The sequence below is a fragment of the Schistocerca serialis genome, chromosome 9 (genome assembly GCF_023864345.2).
Source record: "Schistocerca serialis cubense isolate TAMUIC-IGC-003099 chromosome 9, iqSchSeri2.2, whole genome shotgun sequence".
Classification (NCBI taxonomy): domain Eukaryota; kingdom Metazoa; phylum Arthropoda; class Insecta; order Orthoptera; family Acrididae; genus Schistocerca; species Schistocerca serialis.
In genome coordinates, this window is record NC_064646.1 from 336779116 (window position 1) to 336796314 (window position 17199).

The window sequence follows — 17199 nt, forward strand, 5'->3', positions numbered from 1 at the left end:
TATCTTCAACTGATTGTTACTATTACTCTTGTTTAGGAAGTGAAAATTGAGCCAATTGATATTGACTTGAGTAATGATTCGATGGATGAAGAATTTGTTGAAAAAGTAAGTAACAGTTTTTGCAATGTAATTTGTCACACACATGTAGCCCTAAACTGTTGCTTGATAATACGAGGGCGGTTCAGAAAGTAACCTCCGATTGGTCGCAGTGCGGGTTGTGGGGGGAGTAGCGACGCCATCTGTGCGTTCACGCACTCAACAGGTCAATCTGCATCAAGCCGTGGTCGAGTGAACGTCGTACCTGCGCTAGTTTAGTTTTTGTAGCAGTTTGAAATGTGTGCTGCAATAGAAAACCCCGCCAAATGTGAAGTGCGTGCTGTCATAAGGTTTTTTACAGCCAAAGGATATTCTGCAGCAGCTATTCATCGTGAGCTTTGTGCCGTTTATGGACCAAGAGTTATGAGTGAAGGAGTTGTCCGTGAATGGGTACGTTTATTTAAAAGTGGACGAGAAAACGTTCATAATGAAGAGAGGAGTGGTAGACCATCATTGGTGACTGACGAACTCGTTCAGACAGTTGATGCAAAAGTTCGTGAAAATCGACGTTTCTCAATGTTGGAGCTGTCTACTGGTTTTCCACAGATTTCTAAGACTCTCTTGTACGAGATAGTGACAGCAAGATTGGGTTACCGTAAGTTCTGTGCACGATGGGTGCCCAAAATTCTTACCGACCACCACAAAACTCAAAGAATGGCCTCTGCATTAGACTTTCTGTCACGTTATGAGGACGAAGGAGAACCATTGTTAAACAGAATCGTGACCAGTGACGAAACCTGGATTAAGTACGTGAACCCTGAGACAAAAGAACAATCAAAGATGTGGGCACATTCAAATTCGCCTACCAAACCAAGAAAAGCCTCGCAAGATTTTTCTGCCAGAAAACTGATGGCAACGGTGTTTTGGGATGCCAAAGGGGTGTTGTTGGTTAAATTCATGGAACGTGGTACGACCATTAATCAAGACGTGTACTGTGAAACAATAAAAAAGTTATGACGGGCTATACAGAACAAACGCCGTGGTACGCTGACTTCCGGTATCGTTTCTTTGCACGATAACGCCCGACCTCACTCTGCTCGCAGAACAACGGCCCTTCTTGAGTCCTTCAAGTGGGACGTTATCAACCATCCACCTTACAGCCCAGACCTGGCGCCAAGTGATTATCACCTCTTCATGCATTTGAAGAAATGGCTCGGGTCACAGCGGTTTGATGACGACGAAGAGCTCAAAGATGCGGTCACAGGCTGGCTCCAGGCACAAGCGGGTGATTTTTATGCAGAAGGAATTTCAAAGCTTGTGAAGAGATACGATAAGTGCCTCAATCGCTATGGAGACGTATGTAGAAAAATAGTGCAAAGATGTAGTTGTAAGATGTATATATTAAAATATTTTTATTTAACTGTGTGTATTTTTTTAAATCAACCGGAGGTTACTTTCTGAACGGCCCTCGTAAAAAGGAACCACAGTTGTAGTAAGCTGTTACCTGGGATAGATTGTTAGCATATTTTTTATACTTTAAAAGTGGCATGTATAAGTAACTGAAATTCCAAAATGGAAATACTTACTCAATACATATGTAGTAAAGTATGCACACTTCAGCACACTTCACTAGACAGGCAGGAAGAAAGGGGATGGGGATATTGTGATCCTAGAGGGAAGTGTAAATGTAAGAACAAGAAAGAAAAGATGAATCCAGGAAGGAGTAGATAATGATTGGGAAGTGAGTGTGGGGAAGACAAATTGCTCTCATTTTGGCATAATTGTGGTTTCTTTATGGTAACAAAACTTGAAATTAGTCTGAAAGGAAAAAGGCGATAACTGAAATAAGGGGATGCTGTGTGCAGACAATGTTTTCCATTTTTTCTACCCATCTACTTCATTTTTGCGTGAGCTTTACTATGCCGTACCTCTCCCCTTCCGTCTCTCCCTTCCCTTTAACCTATCTTGTTTGAACAGAAATGTTGATTCTAGTCTAAGACTTGCAAATATTGCACTTTATGTATGCACTGGCAAGACTGTAGAATTACAAAGGATTGGTTTTTCCAAATCAGTCAAATAATACTGTTAAATAGTTAGTATTACTTATTGTGAATAGCTACATAGATAAACAATTTTTCTTTTCTAGAAATTTACACCACCTACTGAAGCCAAAGATGATGGTGGAGGAGCAGAGACAGTGACTGAACCTGTGACTGAGCAGAAACCTGGTAAGATGAAGTGGGGTGTGTCTTTAATTACTGTCAGTGACACTCTTATATCCATGGTTTATCTTCTCTTCACTAAGGCTTTATCTCCTCTCAACTCTTCGGTACCGCATGAAACAAAAACAATTTGTTCTTCCTTTTTTCAGATATTGAGACGGAAAATTTTAGTGCAACTGAACTATCGAATGTGCAAGAAATGCAAGACTATCCTTTTGAGCCGGGGAGCAACAGCTGTGGAGCTAAATCTGAGAACATTGCAGAAGCCACAAGTGATTCTCCATTTGGCAGTAGTCCAGGAGGAGATGATGTCAACTCTCGTGATGCACCGGGTGAAGATTAGGCCTGCTGCGTCATCCTGACAGTTCCTAATGCTCCACTGAATCGTGATATTGTTATGTGACTTGGGTTTTTTCCCTTTAATTCAGAAAGACTGTGAAGGTGGAAAACATAGTTTTGACAGGTACATTTTTTAATAATTGATGTGTAAGAAAGTACGCACAGAGAAGGGTATAGTGCAGAAGTTCTGGGGCCATCCATAAAAATAATCTGGTCTCTGAACTATGTGAAATGAGGTAGCATTTTATACTTCTAATTATATTTATTTAAACCATATACTGGATTGATTTGATAGTCTGTGACTACACAGAAACAGTACATATTTCATTCATTTAAGACTCATAGTCTCATTACGTGCTATATGTTGGTTACATATTTCATTCATTCAGAACTTGTGTTCTCATTGTGACGTATTGGTAAATTACACAACTTTAAATCTGATGTTCAAGATCTGATGTTCATAATTAGTCACATTTAACATCTTGAAAACTGAAAGTAATGCTGATGTATTCTGGTTTATAGTAACTGTGAACTACAGAGCTATTAAAAAAGATTATTTTTTTGTATCGGCAGGTTAGCTATAATTGATGATTTATATTTTGCACAAGGTTAGATACATTGGATACAAAATGTTTTACAGTTTGCTTCTAGCAATATTACATTCTGTCCTTGCCCAAAAGTGATGACACCAGTGGTTTAGGCACACAGTGGCAATACATTCATTAGCAAAGTCTTCTGAAATGTTGTCAACAGAACTGTCTTCTAGTGAGCCTAAATGTCTTCAAATATGTTGAATCACTTGCCTTGATTGTTTAAAAAGTGTTGTCAGATGATGGCAGTATGGTGTAGCCATATTTTGTGGTGCCTTGCATCAAACATCATTATTTAAATGAAGTTTGGTGCTCAATGAATGTGTGTTTCATGCTGTGTAGAATTCTATGCTACAACTGGTTACCTGTAAGGATGTAAATTTGTAATATTCATTCGAATGTTCCTATTCTTGAAATTTTGGGCAGAATGTTACATAAAATGGGAAAGAAGTGATTCTGATCTTCCTGTACAGATAAAGCAGCTTATTACTTGGATGTGCTGGTTAATTTTCTTTCCTGTAACTCGTCATCCACTACATTGCAGCAATCTGGAGGTATGTTTTTCTCACCCCCCCCACTTTCAAAACTAGGATGTAGGAACCCGAAATAAATATTGCAGTATTGGATTGCACACAATTTGCCGTAGTAGTTGGATTGTGTCATGAAGAACAATATGATATGTTATATATGTTGTCTGTATTAAAAATTTCTTTTTTATGAACATCCATTATTTGTAAGGCAGTTTATTATGTTAAAAATGATGTACCCAAAGAATACCTTGTTCATCAGACTGATCAGTATGCATTGTCCAAAGTAGACATTTTCCCCTCCATATTATTAGTTATAAGTGTGTAGTTGTTACATTTGAGTTTGATGTTTTTGTAGAAATAATGAAAAATAAAATCTGAACATGATGCAACTGTGTTTCCACATCAGGAGGAGATTAAAATCCATATTAACCTTTTTAGAATGATCATTATTTTAGGACATTATAAATGTAAATATTGAAAAGAATGGATGCAATATTTAGAAGAGAAGTAGGAGAATAAAACAGATAAGTGAAGTTTGATAGTTTAGTTGAGAGAAGCCCTTCCATTTCTTCATTTGAAAGTTCTGAGGAAATCTGATTAGAAAGTGAAGTCATGCAGTAGAGAGAGAGAGAGAGAGAGAGAGAGAGAGAGCGCGTGCGCGTGTGTGTGTGTGTGTGTGTGTGTGTGTGTGTGTGTGTGTGTGTGTGTGTGTGTGTGTGTGTGTGTGTGTGTGTGTGAGAGAGAGAGAGAGAGAGAGAGAGAGAGAGAGAGATTTTGTGATGTTTGAAAATGGCTATAGTGCAGCCACTTTGATGTGGCACAAGCTGAGAGTATAACAAAGAAAGGCGTAGATCACACCAAGGAACAGTGCGAGGGGAAACGACCATTCCTACCTCACTTAATGGAAAGCAGCCCACAGCAGTGAATTGTGCTCCGGTGAGCGATGATCTGACACATGGTGATAGCTGTTGCCGATCATTTTTGCAGTGTTACTTGAACCCAGTGGTGGAACTTCTCATGTCAGAGTAATAAAACTTTGTTATTTTGCCCTGAGACTGCTAAAGTGCATTAAAAATGGCTGATGCAGCCCAACTGCAGTGATACACAGGTGCTTGGTTTGCAAGCAGTGGCATTTTGACATTAACTCCATTATGAGGTGGACTTTGCTCTGAAGTGAAAACCATTTGAGTAGCAAAAATACTAGAGATCTGTAAACACACGTCAGAAGGCCTTGGCAAGAGGAGTGCCTGGATAGGTGGAGTCATGATATTGGTGTGTGGCTGAAAGCTTCATATGGCAGCAGCGCAACTGGCGTCATACGATACAGGCTTTCACAGCTGATGGTTTACATCCTTGACCAGGTTAGCCCTATGAGCATCAGGCTGTGGGCTAATGTGTGCTGAGCTTCAGAAATAAACTAAAAAAACCCTTTTCAGCCTTTAAGGATGTCTTCAGCATTAGGAGATGAAATGCTTCCAAGAGAAACTTGTCTTTGACCATGACCATAAATTGAAATCGTCAGGAAAGCAAATGGCTTGTAGTGCATCTGCAGAAATTGTAGTATAGTTGTGGGTAGCTATTGTGGATGCATCACATGCTTGCATTGCTATTTTGGCACGAGCTATACGAAGGGGGACCCAAAAATAACCGGAATTTCTTTCTAGAAAGCATATACTCTATTGTTTTCAAATACAACCTTAATCTCCTTTGAAGTACTCTCCATTAACATTAATACACTTGTCCAAACGTTCCTTCCAGTGTTTGAAGCACCTTTTAAATTCTTCCTCTTTGATACCTGCTAGCACTTTCATGACATTGCATTTTACGTCTTCCACATCCGCAAAACGCTTCCCTCTCAAGTCTCTCTTCATCCTCGGGAATAGGAAGAAGTCAGAGGGTGCTAAATCTGGCAAACAGGGTGCGTGGGTCAAGGTAGTTGTCTTCGTTGAGGCCAAAAACTGGCGAACGCTGAGAGCCGTGTGCGCGGGAGCGTTGTTGTGATGCAGGAACCACACGCTAGAAGCCCACAAAGCCGGACGTTTTTGCGACAAACTTCTGCGAAGCCGTTTCATAAGCTCCAAATAGAATTGTTGGTTTACTGTCTGGTTTTCAGGGACAGATTGTGTGTACAATCCCTTTGATGTAAAAAAAAAAAAAAAAAAAATAAAAAAAAAAAAAAAAAAAAAAACAGATCAACATAGTTTTCATGTCCGATTTCACTTGTCGAGCTTTTTTTGGTCGAGGTGAGCCCGGTAACTTCCATTGTGATGACTGTTGTTTACTTTCTGGATCGTACCCATAGCACCATGACTCATCACCTGTAATGATTTTGCTGAAAAACTGTATCTTCTTTGAACGCGTCCTTCATTTTGAGACAGGCTTGAACTCGACGATCCCTTTGATCTCCGGTAAGAAGCTTCGGCACAAATTTTGCTGCCACTCTTCGCATTTCCAAATCGATGGTCAAGATGCGCTGAATTGAGCTCCAGGACAACCCAGACAAGTTCTCGAGTTGGTTGATTGTCCTGTGTCGATCTTCACTGATGGGATCACGAATTTTGTCAATGTTGTCTTCGCTTCGAGCAGTTGAAGGTCGACCAGAACAGCGCTGATTTTCTACCTTCATTTCTCCCTTTTTGAACCAAGAAAACCACTCGTACACTTGCATTTTACTAAGAGCACAGCTGTCTCAATCATCACAACAGTTTCTGCTGCGTTCTTGCTGAGCAAGAAGCAAAACTTCACTGCCGCACATTGTTCGTAAGAACTAGCCATTTCCTCGTGTCACGTCTGTACTGTACGCACACTCAGATAACTGCCAAAGAAACCACACTTCTCACTGTTGGGTGACGCCGCGTGGCAGAATGACTCAGCAGAGCTCCTACTACAACCATCTGGCGCCACAACCTGCTACTACAAGTAAACTATGTGCGTCATTAAGATTCCGGTTACTTTTGGGTCCCCCCTCGTATATTGCGTTGGCAGCAGCTGGAAAAAGAGTGCCTAACAATGTAGAGCACAGTGCAAAGTGTGCTACACGTAAATTATGCAATGGACACCAATATTACTTGCCAAGGTTGTCACTGCTGTAAATGAGGTGTTACAGACTTGGCAGAAGGCAGCTAATACGGTAATAGTTCATGTGCATGACAAGATACTGGCAACAGCTCTTGACATTTCTTTATTGGTTGGCATTTTAAAATTTCTTCAAAGAACTTGCTCAGTGATTAGCAACCTAAGATATTGTCAGTCAAGTGAATTTTTATTTTTTAATAAGACAGTGACTGTTGAGTTTATTGGTGGTTGTAGATGACGACATTATTTCATCAAAATGTTTTAAGCTTGCCACTTACAAATATCAGTATCCTCACATAGATGTTATGTACAATGAAAGGTAAAAAGATTGTGTCCGAATAATTTAGAATCCAAGAACAGAGCATCGCTCATGCACAAATTCTGAAATGCCAGTGTTCGCAACTCTAGTGGGCTGTGGTACTTCGCCCGGTGTTTACGTGGTCAAATAGAAGAAATATAATAGTTATGATACAGCCTATGTCAGCATTCATTGTGTTTTAACTCATATCATTTCTTTTGAAAAATCATTGAGCATGTAGAAATAATTGAATTATAAAAACTCCACTTTGCTAGAATTATTATGACGACATGTGTTTGGATCTGTTTTAGTAGCTGAGTGGATAGGCTAATGATTTACGAACGTTAAGGACGAGCATTCGAATTGAACTGGAGTAATTCTCTCTCTCTCTCTCTCTCTCTCTCTAAAAAGGCCAGTACAGATAATATTTTAAGCCGTAATTGGCCACAAATTGTGCGGTTTTAGGCTTTCCAAGGTTCCACAGTCTTTCTAAAGATTGCTTTAAACAAACAAATGGCCATAGTATAGGTATTGAAAATGGATGTAATTATTTGGAATCACAGCGAATGCATCCTGATGCTTCTACAGCTTTCAACTAAGAGAATTTCCATGTTTTTCTAAGACCTTAGGTGCAATATACATTAGTGAGTGGGTGTGCCTTCCAGTATCTGTCATTTCCAGTTCAATATGCATTCCTCAATTATGGTAGGCCTATTCAACCATTATGTTACAAAGAAGAGATCAGTAGCTCCTTGGTAGCTCACTGTACCAGTATCTGTAGGATGTATCAGCTCAAATCTCACCAAAGTCCCCTCCCCTTGAAACAAAAAATCGTGGCAGACATTTTATGCTTCATTTACCTTTTGTTATGGTTACTTATTTTTACTTCTTCAGTATTCCGTTCTGTAAGTAACTAGTTATGGTTTGTGAATTTGATGTCTAAAAATAATCTTTCTTGGAGGGTGATCTTCATCTGACATCCCATAAAAAAATACTAGTAATTTTCCTTGGAGGATTACATTCATCTGATCTATTAAAATACAACTGATATAGCGGCAAGTAGATTTGTGTTTTGAAATTAATAACTATATAGGTCTTTTACAGAAAAATAAAATAAAATTATTAGTAGGGTATGTATAGCTTCAGTATTTTGTCAACATGCTATTGGCATCAAGAAAGGATTGGATCCTTCGAGGCATAGAATTTACAAGTCTGTGGAAAAAGTCCTCATCCATGGGAATTCTCTCTCGTGAAGAATGACCCAAATCCCGTAGGGCATTCACAGCTCCTATAGGAGGATCTGTCTAATTGTTACGCAGTCTTCTAGAGTCCATAAATGTACAATTGGATTGAGATTAGGTGACTTTGAAGGCTGTGGAAGGCACTGAATAATCATCTCCCTCCTTTGAAACCAGCTACAAATCCTAATGTTAGTGTGTGATGGGTGATCATCATATTGATAAGAGAGACGTCCAAAGTCGAGCTCCAGGAATGATTAACATATTCGAGGAAATGTTCATAGCATGCTGAAGTGAATTTGTCTTGGATATGTTCTACAGTTCCTGCATCCATGTAAGAAGTCCATCCCCAACATTTCACACTTGTGTGTCCACTTCTAGTGTGTGTGGCCCCGAAGCATGCATCATATCGTTACCCGTCTGTGTGGTAAACAAGAGCAGGACCTCTGCATGTGGACTCAGTTATGCACTCGTTGGAGAAAGTGTTTTCACTGCAATTGACAGCTTCCCAGGAACTCAAAAATTGCTAGCCTATCCGTGGCTCGTTCAACAGGCAACAGTCCTTGGGTAAGAGCACGACAGGAGCTGATCCCATGGTCCTTCTATCTTCTGAGAGCAGTTCTCGACGAGCCCAGGAAATGGGAAGCTCTCCTTAGTCCTTGAATGATTGACAAAAGAGAATTCTCTGCTGCCCTGACCAATTCTTCATCTTGCCTCTGTGTAAGGACTCGTGGTATGTGAGGTATTGGGCGTGCCGCTACCTCACCAATAAATATGATACGAGGGTAAGTCTGTTATTATCCACAATTTAGTTATATTTTTGTTTATTTTGGTAGTACTGTCATTTTACGTTGATAACACATGCTTTGTTTATTTGTTTTTACATCTATGCAATTTTCAAGCTGCTAGGTTAGTTTCGTTACCATGGCCATGTTGTTAATCGTGGCTGCTCCGCTGTCTATTTGCGCCAAAGAAGAGCAACAGTCAGTGATGCGTTTTTTTTTTTTTTTTTTTTTTTTTTTTTTTTTTTTTTTTTTTGTGTTTGGAAGGTGTTTCAGGGGTTGAAATTCATCGAAGAATTTGGGTACAGTAAGGGAACAGTGTTTTGCCACAACAGTGTGTCTACAAATGGATTGAAAAATTCCAAAATAGTCGCACAAATGTTACACACGATGAAGGAAGCCGGACAACCGCTTACCGCCATAAATGAAGAAACCTTGAGCATTCATGTGAAATATTCTCTTAGACGATTAACTATTGATGAAGTGGCACACCGTCTGTAAATTAGTCACGGTTCCACCTACGAAATCACCCACAACAGACGTGGGTTTCATCAAGTTTGTGCAAGATGGGTCCCAAAACAACTTGCACATTTGCATAAACAAACGTGCTTGGACATCTGCAAAAAACATTTGGATCACTATGGTAACGAAGGGGACAACTTCTTAGACAGGATCATTACAGGTGACAAAATATGGATATGGATCGATCATTACAAGCCGGAGAGTAAATGGCAGAGTATGGAATGGAAACATCCAAATTCACTGTGCAGGAAGTAGACTCGACCGCCCGCAGGAAAACTGATGCTTATGGTTTTTTGGGATGCACAAGGTCCAGTTCTGGAAAATTATGGGGAAAGGGGCACAACAATAAACAGTGTACATTACAGTGAGATGCTTACTGCCAGGCTAAACCTTGCAATTCGAAGCAAACGTGGTGTGGTGTGGTGTTGTTGTTGCACGACAATGCCCATCTGCATACTGCTGACTGACCACACTGCTGAAATGCTCCAGAAACGCAAGTTTGAAGTACTGGATCATCCTCCATATAGTCCCGATCTTGCTCCCCCCCCCCCCCCCCCCCCCCCTCCAAACTATCACTTGTTTGGTCCACTCAAATAAGCATTAAGGGACTGTCGGTTTGCCTCGGACAAAGTGAAAGAAGCAGTGCATTTCTGGCTCGCAGCTCAACTGGGAACTTTCTTTAATGAGGGTATAAGGAAGTTTGTATAACGATGGACCAAGTGCGTTGAAATGCAAGGAGACTGTAGGAAAATGATGTTTTTGTAAGTTTCCTATTTGATTACAATAAAATTTTATGACTACTTTGTGGATAATAATTGACTTACTCTTGTAATTGACTCAAGTTTGATTTGAACATTTGTTCTTTATGTTCATAAAACATAAGCTTGTGTGTGAATCGCTCATCTTCTTAGTAATTCTGCCAATGTCGAGCTCTGCATTTCAACCGTTTCTGTGTGCTTGAATAATTGTTCAAAAGAAATGATACAATGAATTAAATTGCAATGAATCTTGAGGTGTACTGTATCACTATCATATTGCTTCTATTTGATGATGGGAACATCAGTCTGAAGCTCCACAGACTACTAGAGTTCTGAAACCTGGCGCAATGCTCTAATCTTGGACGCTAAATTATTCAGGCTGGGCAATCGTTTTGCCTCTCATTGTACAGTGCACCTGCTCAGTGACTCTTTCGTAGTGTTTATTGAAGAGCTTAGCAATCACTTGCAGTGTATCACTAGATTAATTGTTGTTGAGATTAGGATAATATTGGAAGCAACAACTGTCTACTTTTTATGGCATTCCATGTACTTTTAATTGCGTGATTTGCTGATTTTGTCTAAGAAGTACATATTATTTGCTTTTCCAATAACTTTGTTTTGGATGTTCATCAGGATTATTTGAAGATATGCTCACAGTGTATAGCTGATTTCCTCTTGAAGCATATTCTGATTCCTAAAGTAGTCCCTAGTTCCTAAAGTAGTCCATGGCTTCTTAATTTTTTGAGTGCACTGTATATTTTGTTTTTGGAATACATTTTCAAAAAAATAGCGCAATTTCATCACTAAACCTATTAAATTTAGTACTGGCATTAGCTTTTCCATAAATAGGCTCTCAGCCAGCCTCCTGACGACAATGTTGAAACTTAAGAATCTGCTTGTTCTGCAGCAATATTCCAGTGTGCTGCGAGGTCCACTGTGCGTAGTGACTGTCAGCATTTGTCCATCGTCATCTGAAAAGCCATTTATGATTGTGACACGAAAGCTGTATAAATTTTATCACAGCTTTCAAAATAGTCAATTAGTGTTAAAACTGCCAGTGACTGGTGGTGCATATTAACTACTGGCTCTGGATTAGAGGAATGCAAAAAATGCAAACAACTTTCATGGAAGATCAATCACAGCTGAGACATTATGAACAATGATAAATGCTTGATACTCAATATCCATTTTGTAATGAGTAAAAAGTGTACTCAAAATTACATGGGATGGGAATGGTGGCAAGGTGCTCTGCTAACCGTTTGTGCTCTCCCTCCCACAGCTAGTATTCATGTATTATGAAGGTAATTCAGTGAGTTGCTGTGAAATTAGCTGTTTTCAATATTTTTATTGAAATGCCTTCGTCAGAAGAGTTGCAGAATTCAACCTTGCTGATGTATGTTCGACACAAAATGTCGGTCTTGTAACCTACTAATTTATATATGTTATGAATTAGTAATAAAAATCGGTACATATGCAGCCTAAAGTGCTGCCCCTTGATGTCAGCATTGACTCTCGAGCAAAAAAAGATTGATGACCATTGCTATATATGAAGGGCTTATTTCAATAGTAGTAAGAGTCCATTTTTCTTCATTTTGAGATACAGAGTCCTAAAGTTAAATGCGTGCTGAAAAATCTGCAGTTGAAATACCAGAAATATTCAGTATATGGCTTGTTGCTAGAGATGAACCTTTCTTCCTATTTGTTTGGATCAATAATTTCAGCAGCATTATAGGCAGAAAAGTGGAGGTAATGGAGCTGTAACACTGTTGAAATAAAATAAATTGAACATTGTACATAACTCTGTTAATTCCATTATTGCAAATAATTTTTATTACAGTTTTAATATACACCTTACTAAATTCACATGTTATGTGAATATAGATATGCTTCAGGTAAATTAGATTCTGTAAAACTAAGGATTACCTTCTTCTTCTTCTTCTTCTTCTTCTTCTTTTTCTTCTTCTTCCAGTTTCTGTCTTCTGTTTGTAGAGCAAGGAAATAACTTATGTTTGATAGCTGGAATATAAGTGAGCAAATTGAGCATATCCTGCTTTTACTTTTTTAGCGCTTTTCTCCTGTGTGGGAAAAGTTGTGAAACCACAATAGTACCATATGCGTGTGGTCTCCCTCTCACGTGGAAGTCAGTCATCATCCAGTTTTTCCTCGTAGAGCATTTTGTATGGCTTCTGCCTCTCAAAATGCATCAATTTTATTTCCAATCAGTTACATTGAACATACTCCTCATTTTATTTTCTTCTTACCACTGCATTTTGTAATTGTTTCAGTGATAAAAAGTCAGAATGCTTCATTTCTGTGCATACAAATTTTTTTCTGCCAGTTTCCCTAATTGTTTCAAAAATATTGTCTGGGGAAAACAGAAACTCTCTATTTGTTTTGCTATCTGGGCAAAATCCCTGTCATTTGGCAGGTATGAGTGACCTGGGAGCAGGAACTTTAAATTAGTAATGTTGACATGAAATTGAGGAGATGGTGTCACTTTCATTATTGTTAAGGCGATGTTTGTTCTCTTTACATGGTGGTGGAAATGACATGTTGAAGTCTTTGTTAAATATTTTTTGATAGATGTGCTCCCCCACAATTTCTTTATTCGAGACATGCATTTATCTTTGTACAAATCGTACATTTTGGCCACACACAGCTCAAGATTTAAAAACCTTTTGTGGAGATTATCCTTTCTTGCACAATGGCTCTCGGAAACTGGAAAGCTTTTGATGTGTTCCTTTACGTCATTGATCAGACCTTCTGGTACAGAGAATTTGTTCTGATGTTTGACCTGTCCATCAAGGTGAGGTGTACCTTCTTCCTTGCAATTTTTTAAAAACCTAGAGAGTTGTCCATTAGAAATGTCAAAAGTATTCAAGAAATACTACTTGTATACTATTGGACAGTTTCTGTTCACAAGTAATAGATATTCATGAATACAGCTTTTCTGAGAACCAGAGCCATCTCTTGGTTGTTGACGGTTAACTGAATGGTACATGTATAAATCGTTCAGATAACTATTTTGGCGATTAATATCGTCCATAGCACAGTAATTGTCAATGTCTTCCTCTTGAAATTTTATTGAAACATTTGCGTGCACACCTGCAGTTCGCAATGCAAAATGTTTTTGGAGAAATTATTTTACTAGTTTCTGTGGCGTATAACTCCCCTGTGTTCCTTTTTTTTTAATATGCTTTTCATGTATGTCAGTTTTCCTTGCACCTTTCTTGCTTGGAGTACGCGTCCTGCACCGTTCACACAGGCATCAGATACAGCGTCTCCTGTTTTGTCATTTTTTGCACTTTCATTGGAAGTTTCATTGTCAGCGGTACTGGTATCTAGATAGAAAGTAACACAAGTTATGTTTTATACAGCACCAGACAATTAAAAACATATGTATATGTGAAATACATTAAGATGGACACCCTCATTTTCCATTGTTATTGTAAAAATAACCTTCATTCTCACATGTTCCTTTTTTGGAACAAAATGTCTATCATGCTGAGAGAAAAGTAAGTAAATTCTTTTTACCTGCAATCGTTTGGAAACCTTAATCATCAATTGTATCACAGTCAGTTGATAATGCTCCTGAATTCATCATCTTTACAAGAAATACACACTGCAATGCACAAAAGCACATGGACTTGTACCACTACTAAAATAAATTCCTGCTTGCTTTCTCTAATGCGTCAGCAGCGAGGTGCACTCTGTTGGTAGCAGGGCGAAGCTGGAGCTGTCCCACTATGCAAATAAATTAAAAATGACTTGTGTGAGTACGTATGGGAGGATAACTCCATTTTTTGAAAAGTGGACTTGTACACTATTGAAATAAGCCCTTCATATGAACCATGTATGAGGGCCGTTTTATTTTTTCAACCTCCGACAGGCTATTAATAAATGGCTCGTCCACACACTGCTGGCATAACTGAATGGCTCCTTGAGCAATTTCAATGTGACATTTTTGATCATTCGCCACACAGTCCTGACCTGGCACTCAGCAACTTTCACCTTTTCTCTGAATTGAAGATGTCAAAACAACGGCAGTGCTCATTTGCAGTCGTTGGCGGCACCATTTTTTGAAGAGGGTGTTGCAAAGCTTGTTCACAGGTACGATAAATGTCTCAATCTTTTTGGTGATTATGTTGAAAAGTAGCCATAAGTGCACAAAACTTTTGGTAATAAAACAATTGGTATGGTACACTCAAGAGTTTGAGCACTACTTGCACTTGGCTGGTTTAAAATGTTTCACTAATCACTTAATCCTTCCTTTTTTGTGTGTGTGTGTGTGTGTGTGTGTGTGTGTGTGTGTGTGTGTGTGTGCGTGTCTTAGTAAACTTCATTACAAAACTGCAGAAAATGCAACCTTGAACTGAACTGGAACAGAGCACAATTAACAAGTGGTTGAGGACGTGAAGTGCCACACACATGCAGTAAAGGATGTTTCACTTCAATGCTCTAGCAGGCTGCATAGATATTGCAGTGGAAGGCAACATTACAGCAAATGATCATAACACTTGTATTTGCTTCTCGGATTACTTGGATTGTGTGGTTATTCACCCATTATAATTCTTAAAGACCTCCAGTCATGCTTTTGTCTTCAATGTTTCTTTCTTCTTTTTTTTTCTGCCGTTACATTCAGAATTTTTGCATATGCTGGTGACATAAACACACATCTAGAAACATGCTCAGGGTCTATGTACATTTAAACAACATTCTCGAAGTTTTGTAATAAAGGGGTCAAAGTGTGTGTTCCATTTTCACTGTGCAGTCAAGAGATGCTCACAAATGAAGGATTTGAGGAGGAAGAGGAAGGTGATGTAATGTTAGCACTGGTATTTGCTGCTGCAGAGTGCTTAACCAGGGTACCAGTTCCGTGAATGTGAACTGTCAGTCATAAGTTTGTAATTACCTTTAAATCTTCGCTTTCTGCACTAGTGTCATTGCTTACAGCTGTGGTCCTGCTATGAAGTGCCACTTGCATCTATATAGAACGTCTTCACCATCTCCAGGAAAGTATGACTTCACCTAACCAATATTTCTGTGCGATCTTTTTTTGTGTTTTCTTTTTTGTGTTTTCTTTTTTGTGTTTTTTCTTTTGGAACAACAGTCGTCATCGTCTTTGGCATCTGTGGCACCCTGTGATGTTACAAAATAGAAGTGATGTTGCTATTCAATGGAAAGTTGGAAATTGAGATTTAACTAACTGTTTTATCAATCACAATTGGCGTAAGAATCATGGATTGACCATTGTCATAAAATATTGCATTATGAGATGTGAATAGTTTTTACTTGCGGTTTCGCGTGGCTTGAGGCAGTCACAACTAGCGTGCTATTGATTAAGAAGTTGCGTTATCGTCTTTCTAATTACTTCATGATCGTAGATACGATCATACCCGGTTGTGAAGTTATTGTTATGACAAAAAAATTTCCTAAGGGACCAGAAAGTTCTTAAGGGCGCAAAAACAACTGTAACATCACACAAAAGAGAAATTCAATATTAAAGCTGATGCAAGAAGACGATAAAACAGTTTTCTTTTTATCAAGGTAACACGCACATTGGACTGCTGATCTTGGAGTCTGTAATATTAGCAAAATGCATAATTAAAATGAAAATAATACTGAGGAGATAATAGGAATGAGCACTGCTAAATGATTCAGTATTCCCAGAACAAATATTTATTATAACTAAAACATATATCGTACCTTAAGCTTAATACAACAATGACGGTAGATTTTTATGTCCGTATCATGTCCACTGAGCGCTCTTTTATATAGCCATTGTCTTCTTTGAGTCGCTCGTGCGTCGTCACGGTAAGTTATAACAGTTCTTTACACTTCACTCAAACTTAAACATAACACGTTTTTATACATTTAGTAAAAAATTAGATCAGACTCCCACAGATCTGCGTCCGTCTTACTTGAGAAAAACAGTACAAGTCTTCTTAGCGCTGAAGGCTTCATTTGTTCTCCAGCGAACAAAATAGTGAAGGATCGCACATCTATCCGTATTTTTCTGTTTTTATTGCCGCCCAAAGACGACGAATTACATTATCTAGAAAATTCCACCGTCGCCATGCGACGCCTTATTATATATTAATCATTCTTTATAAACAAGTATTTGCCTTCTGGCTGAATTTGCTGTTTTAATTAAGCCAAAAATAGCGAATATCACAACCCCCAACTCACGACATAAAAGAGTAAATGGCTCCTTGCTGCCAGTACAACAATCACCTTCCATCGCGCCTTATGGTTGTACTGTGCTTACGAAGTATACAGTTTTTGCTCTACCACTACCACCATAAATTGAACGACAATCTTTCATTGGCATTGTAAAAAGGAAGTGGGATATGTTGCTATCCTGAATAGCAACATGTCCACTGCAGTGGAGAGCCTGTGGAATGGAGTAAACAGGGAAACGGCTTATAATTGTTTTTCTTTTGTTATTTTAATGTTCAACCAATATTCTGATCATTTTTTGTATTTATTTGCATTGTTTTATCATACCAATCGATATAAAAATAAAACCACAAATTGAAGGAGACAAATTTAAAAGCAATTACAAGTCTTTATGCTAAAAAATGTTAAGTGTCACCTGAAGAGAAAGAATAGAGGGAAGAGGAGCCTTTAGATGCTGAACATAGAATGAACTAAACAAGTGGAAGACTCCAGGAAATATTTATTCCATTATGGAATTGAGCTGTTTACAGTAGGTATAGACAAGAATTAGGAAAGGTAACCACTTACATGCAACTCATATGTGGCGCACATAAACAGAGAAGCTCAAGAACTGTTATGAGTTTCCAATA

The 17199-nt window shown here is 38.7% G+C and overlaps 1 protein-coding gene across 17 annotated transcripts in view; it reads left to right on the top strand.

Moving 5' to 3' along the window:
- Positions 1-4101, top strand: part of LOC126419898 (protein bric-a-brac 1-like) — a 459260-nt gene extending 455159 nt beyond the window's left edge. For all 17 annotated transcript variants that reach the window (XM_050087166.1, XM_050087172.1, XM_050087164.1 and 14 more), the window contains 3 exons: positions 37-105; positions 2183-2264; positions 2408-4101. In XM_050087166.1, coding sequence (XP_049943123.1) covers positions 37-105; positions 2183-2264; positions 2408-2601 — 345 coding nt within the window. In that variant the 3' untranslated portion in view covers positions 2602-4101. The remainder of the gene's footprint in view (positions 1-36; positions 106-2182; positions 2265-2407) is intronic.
- Positions 4102-17199: the final 13098 nt, after the last annotated feature.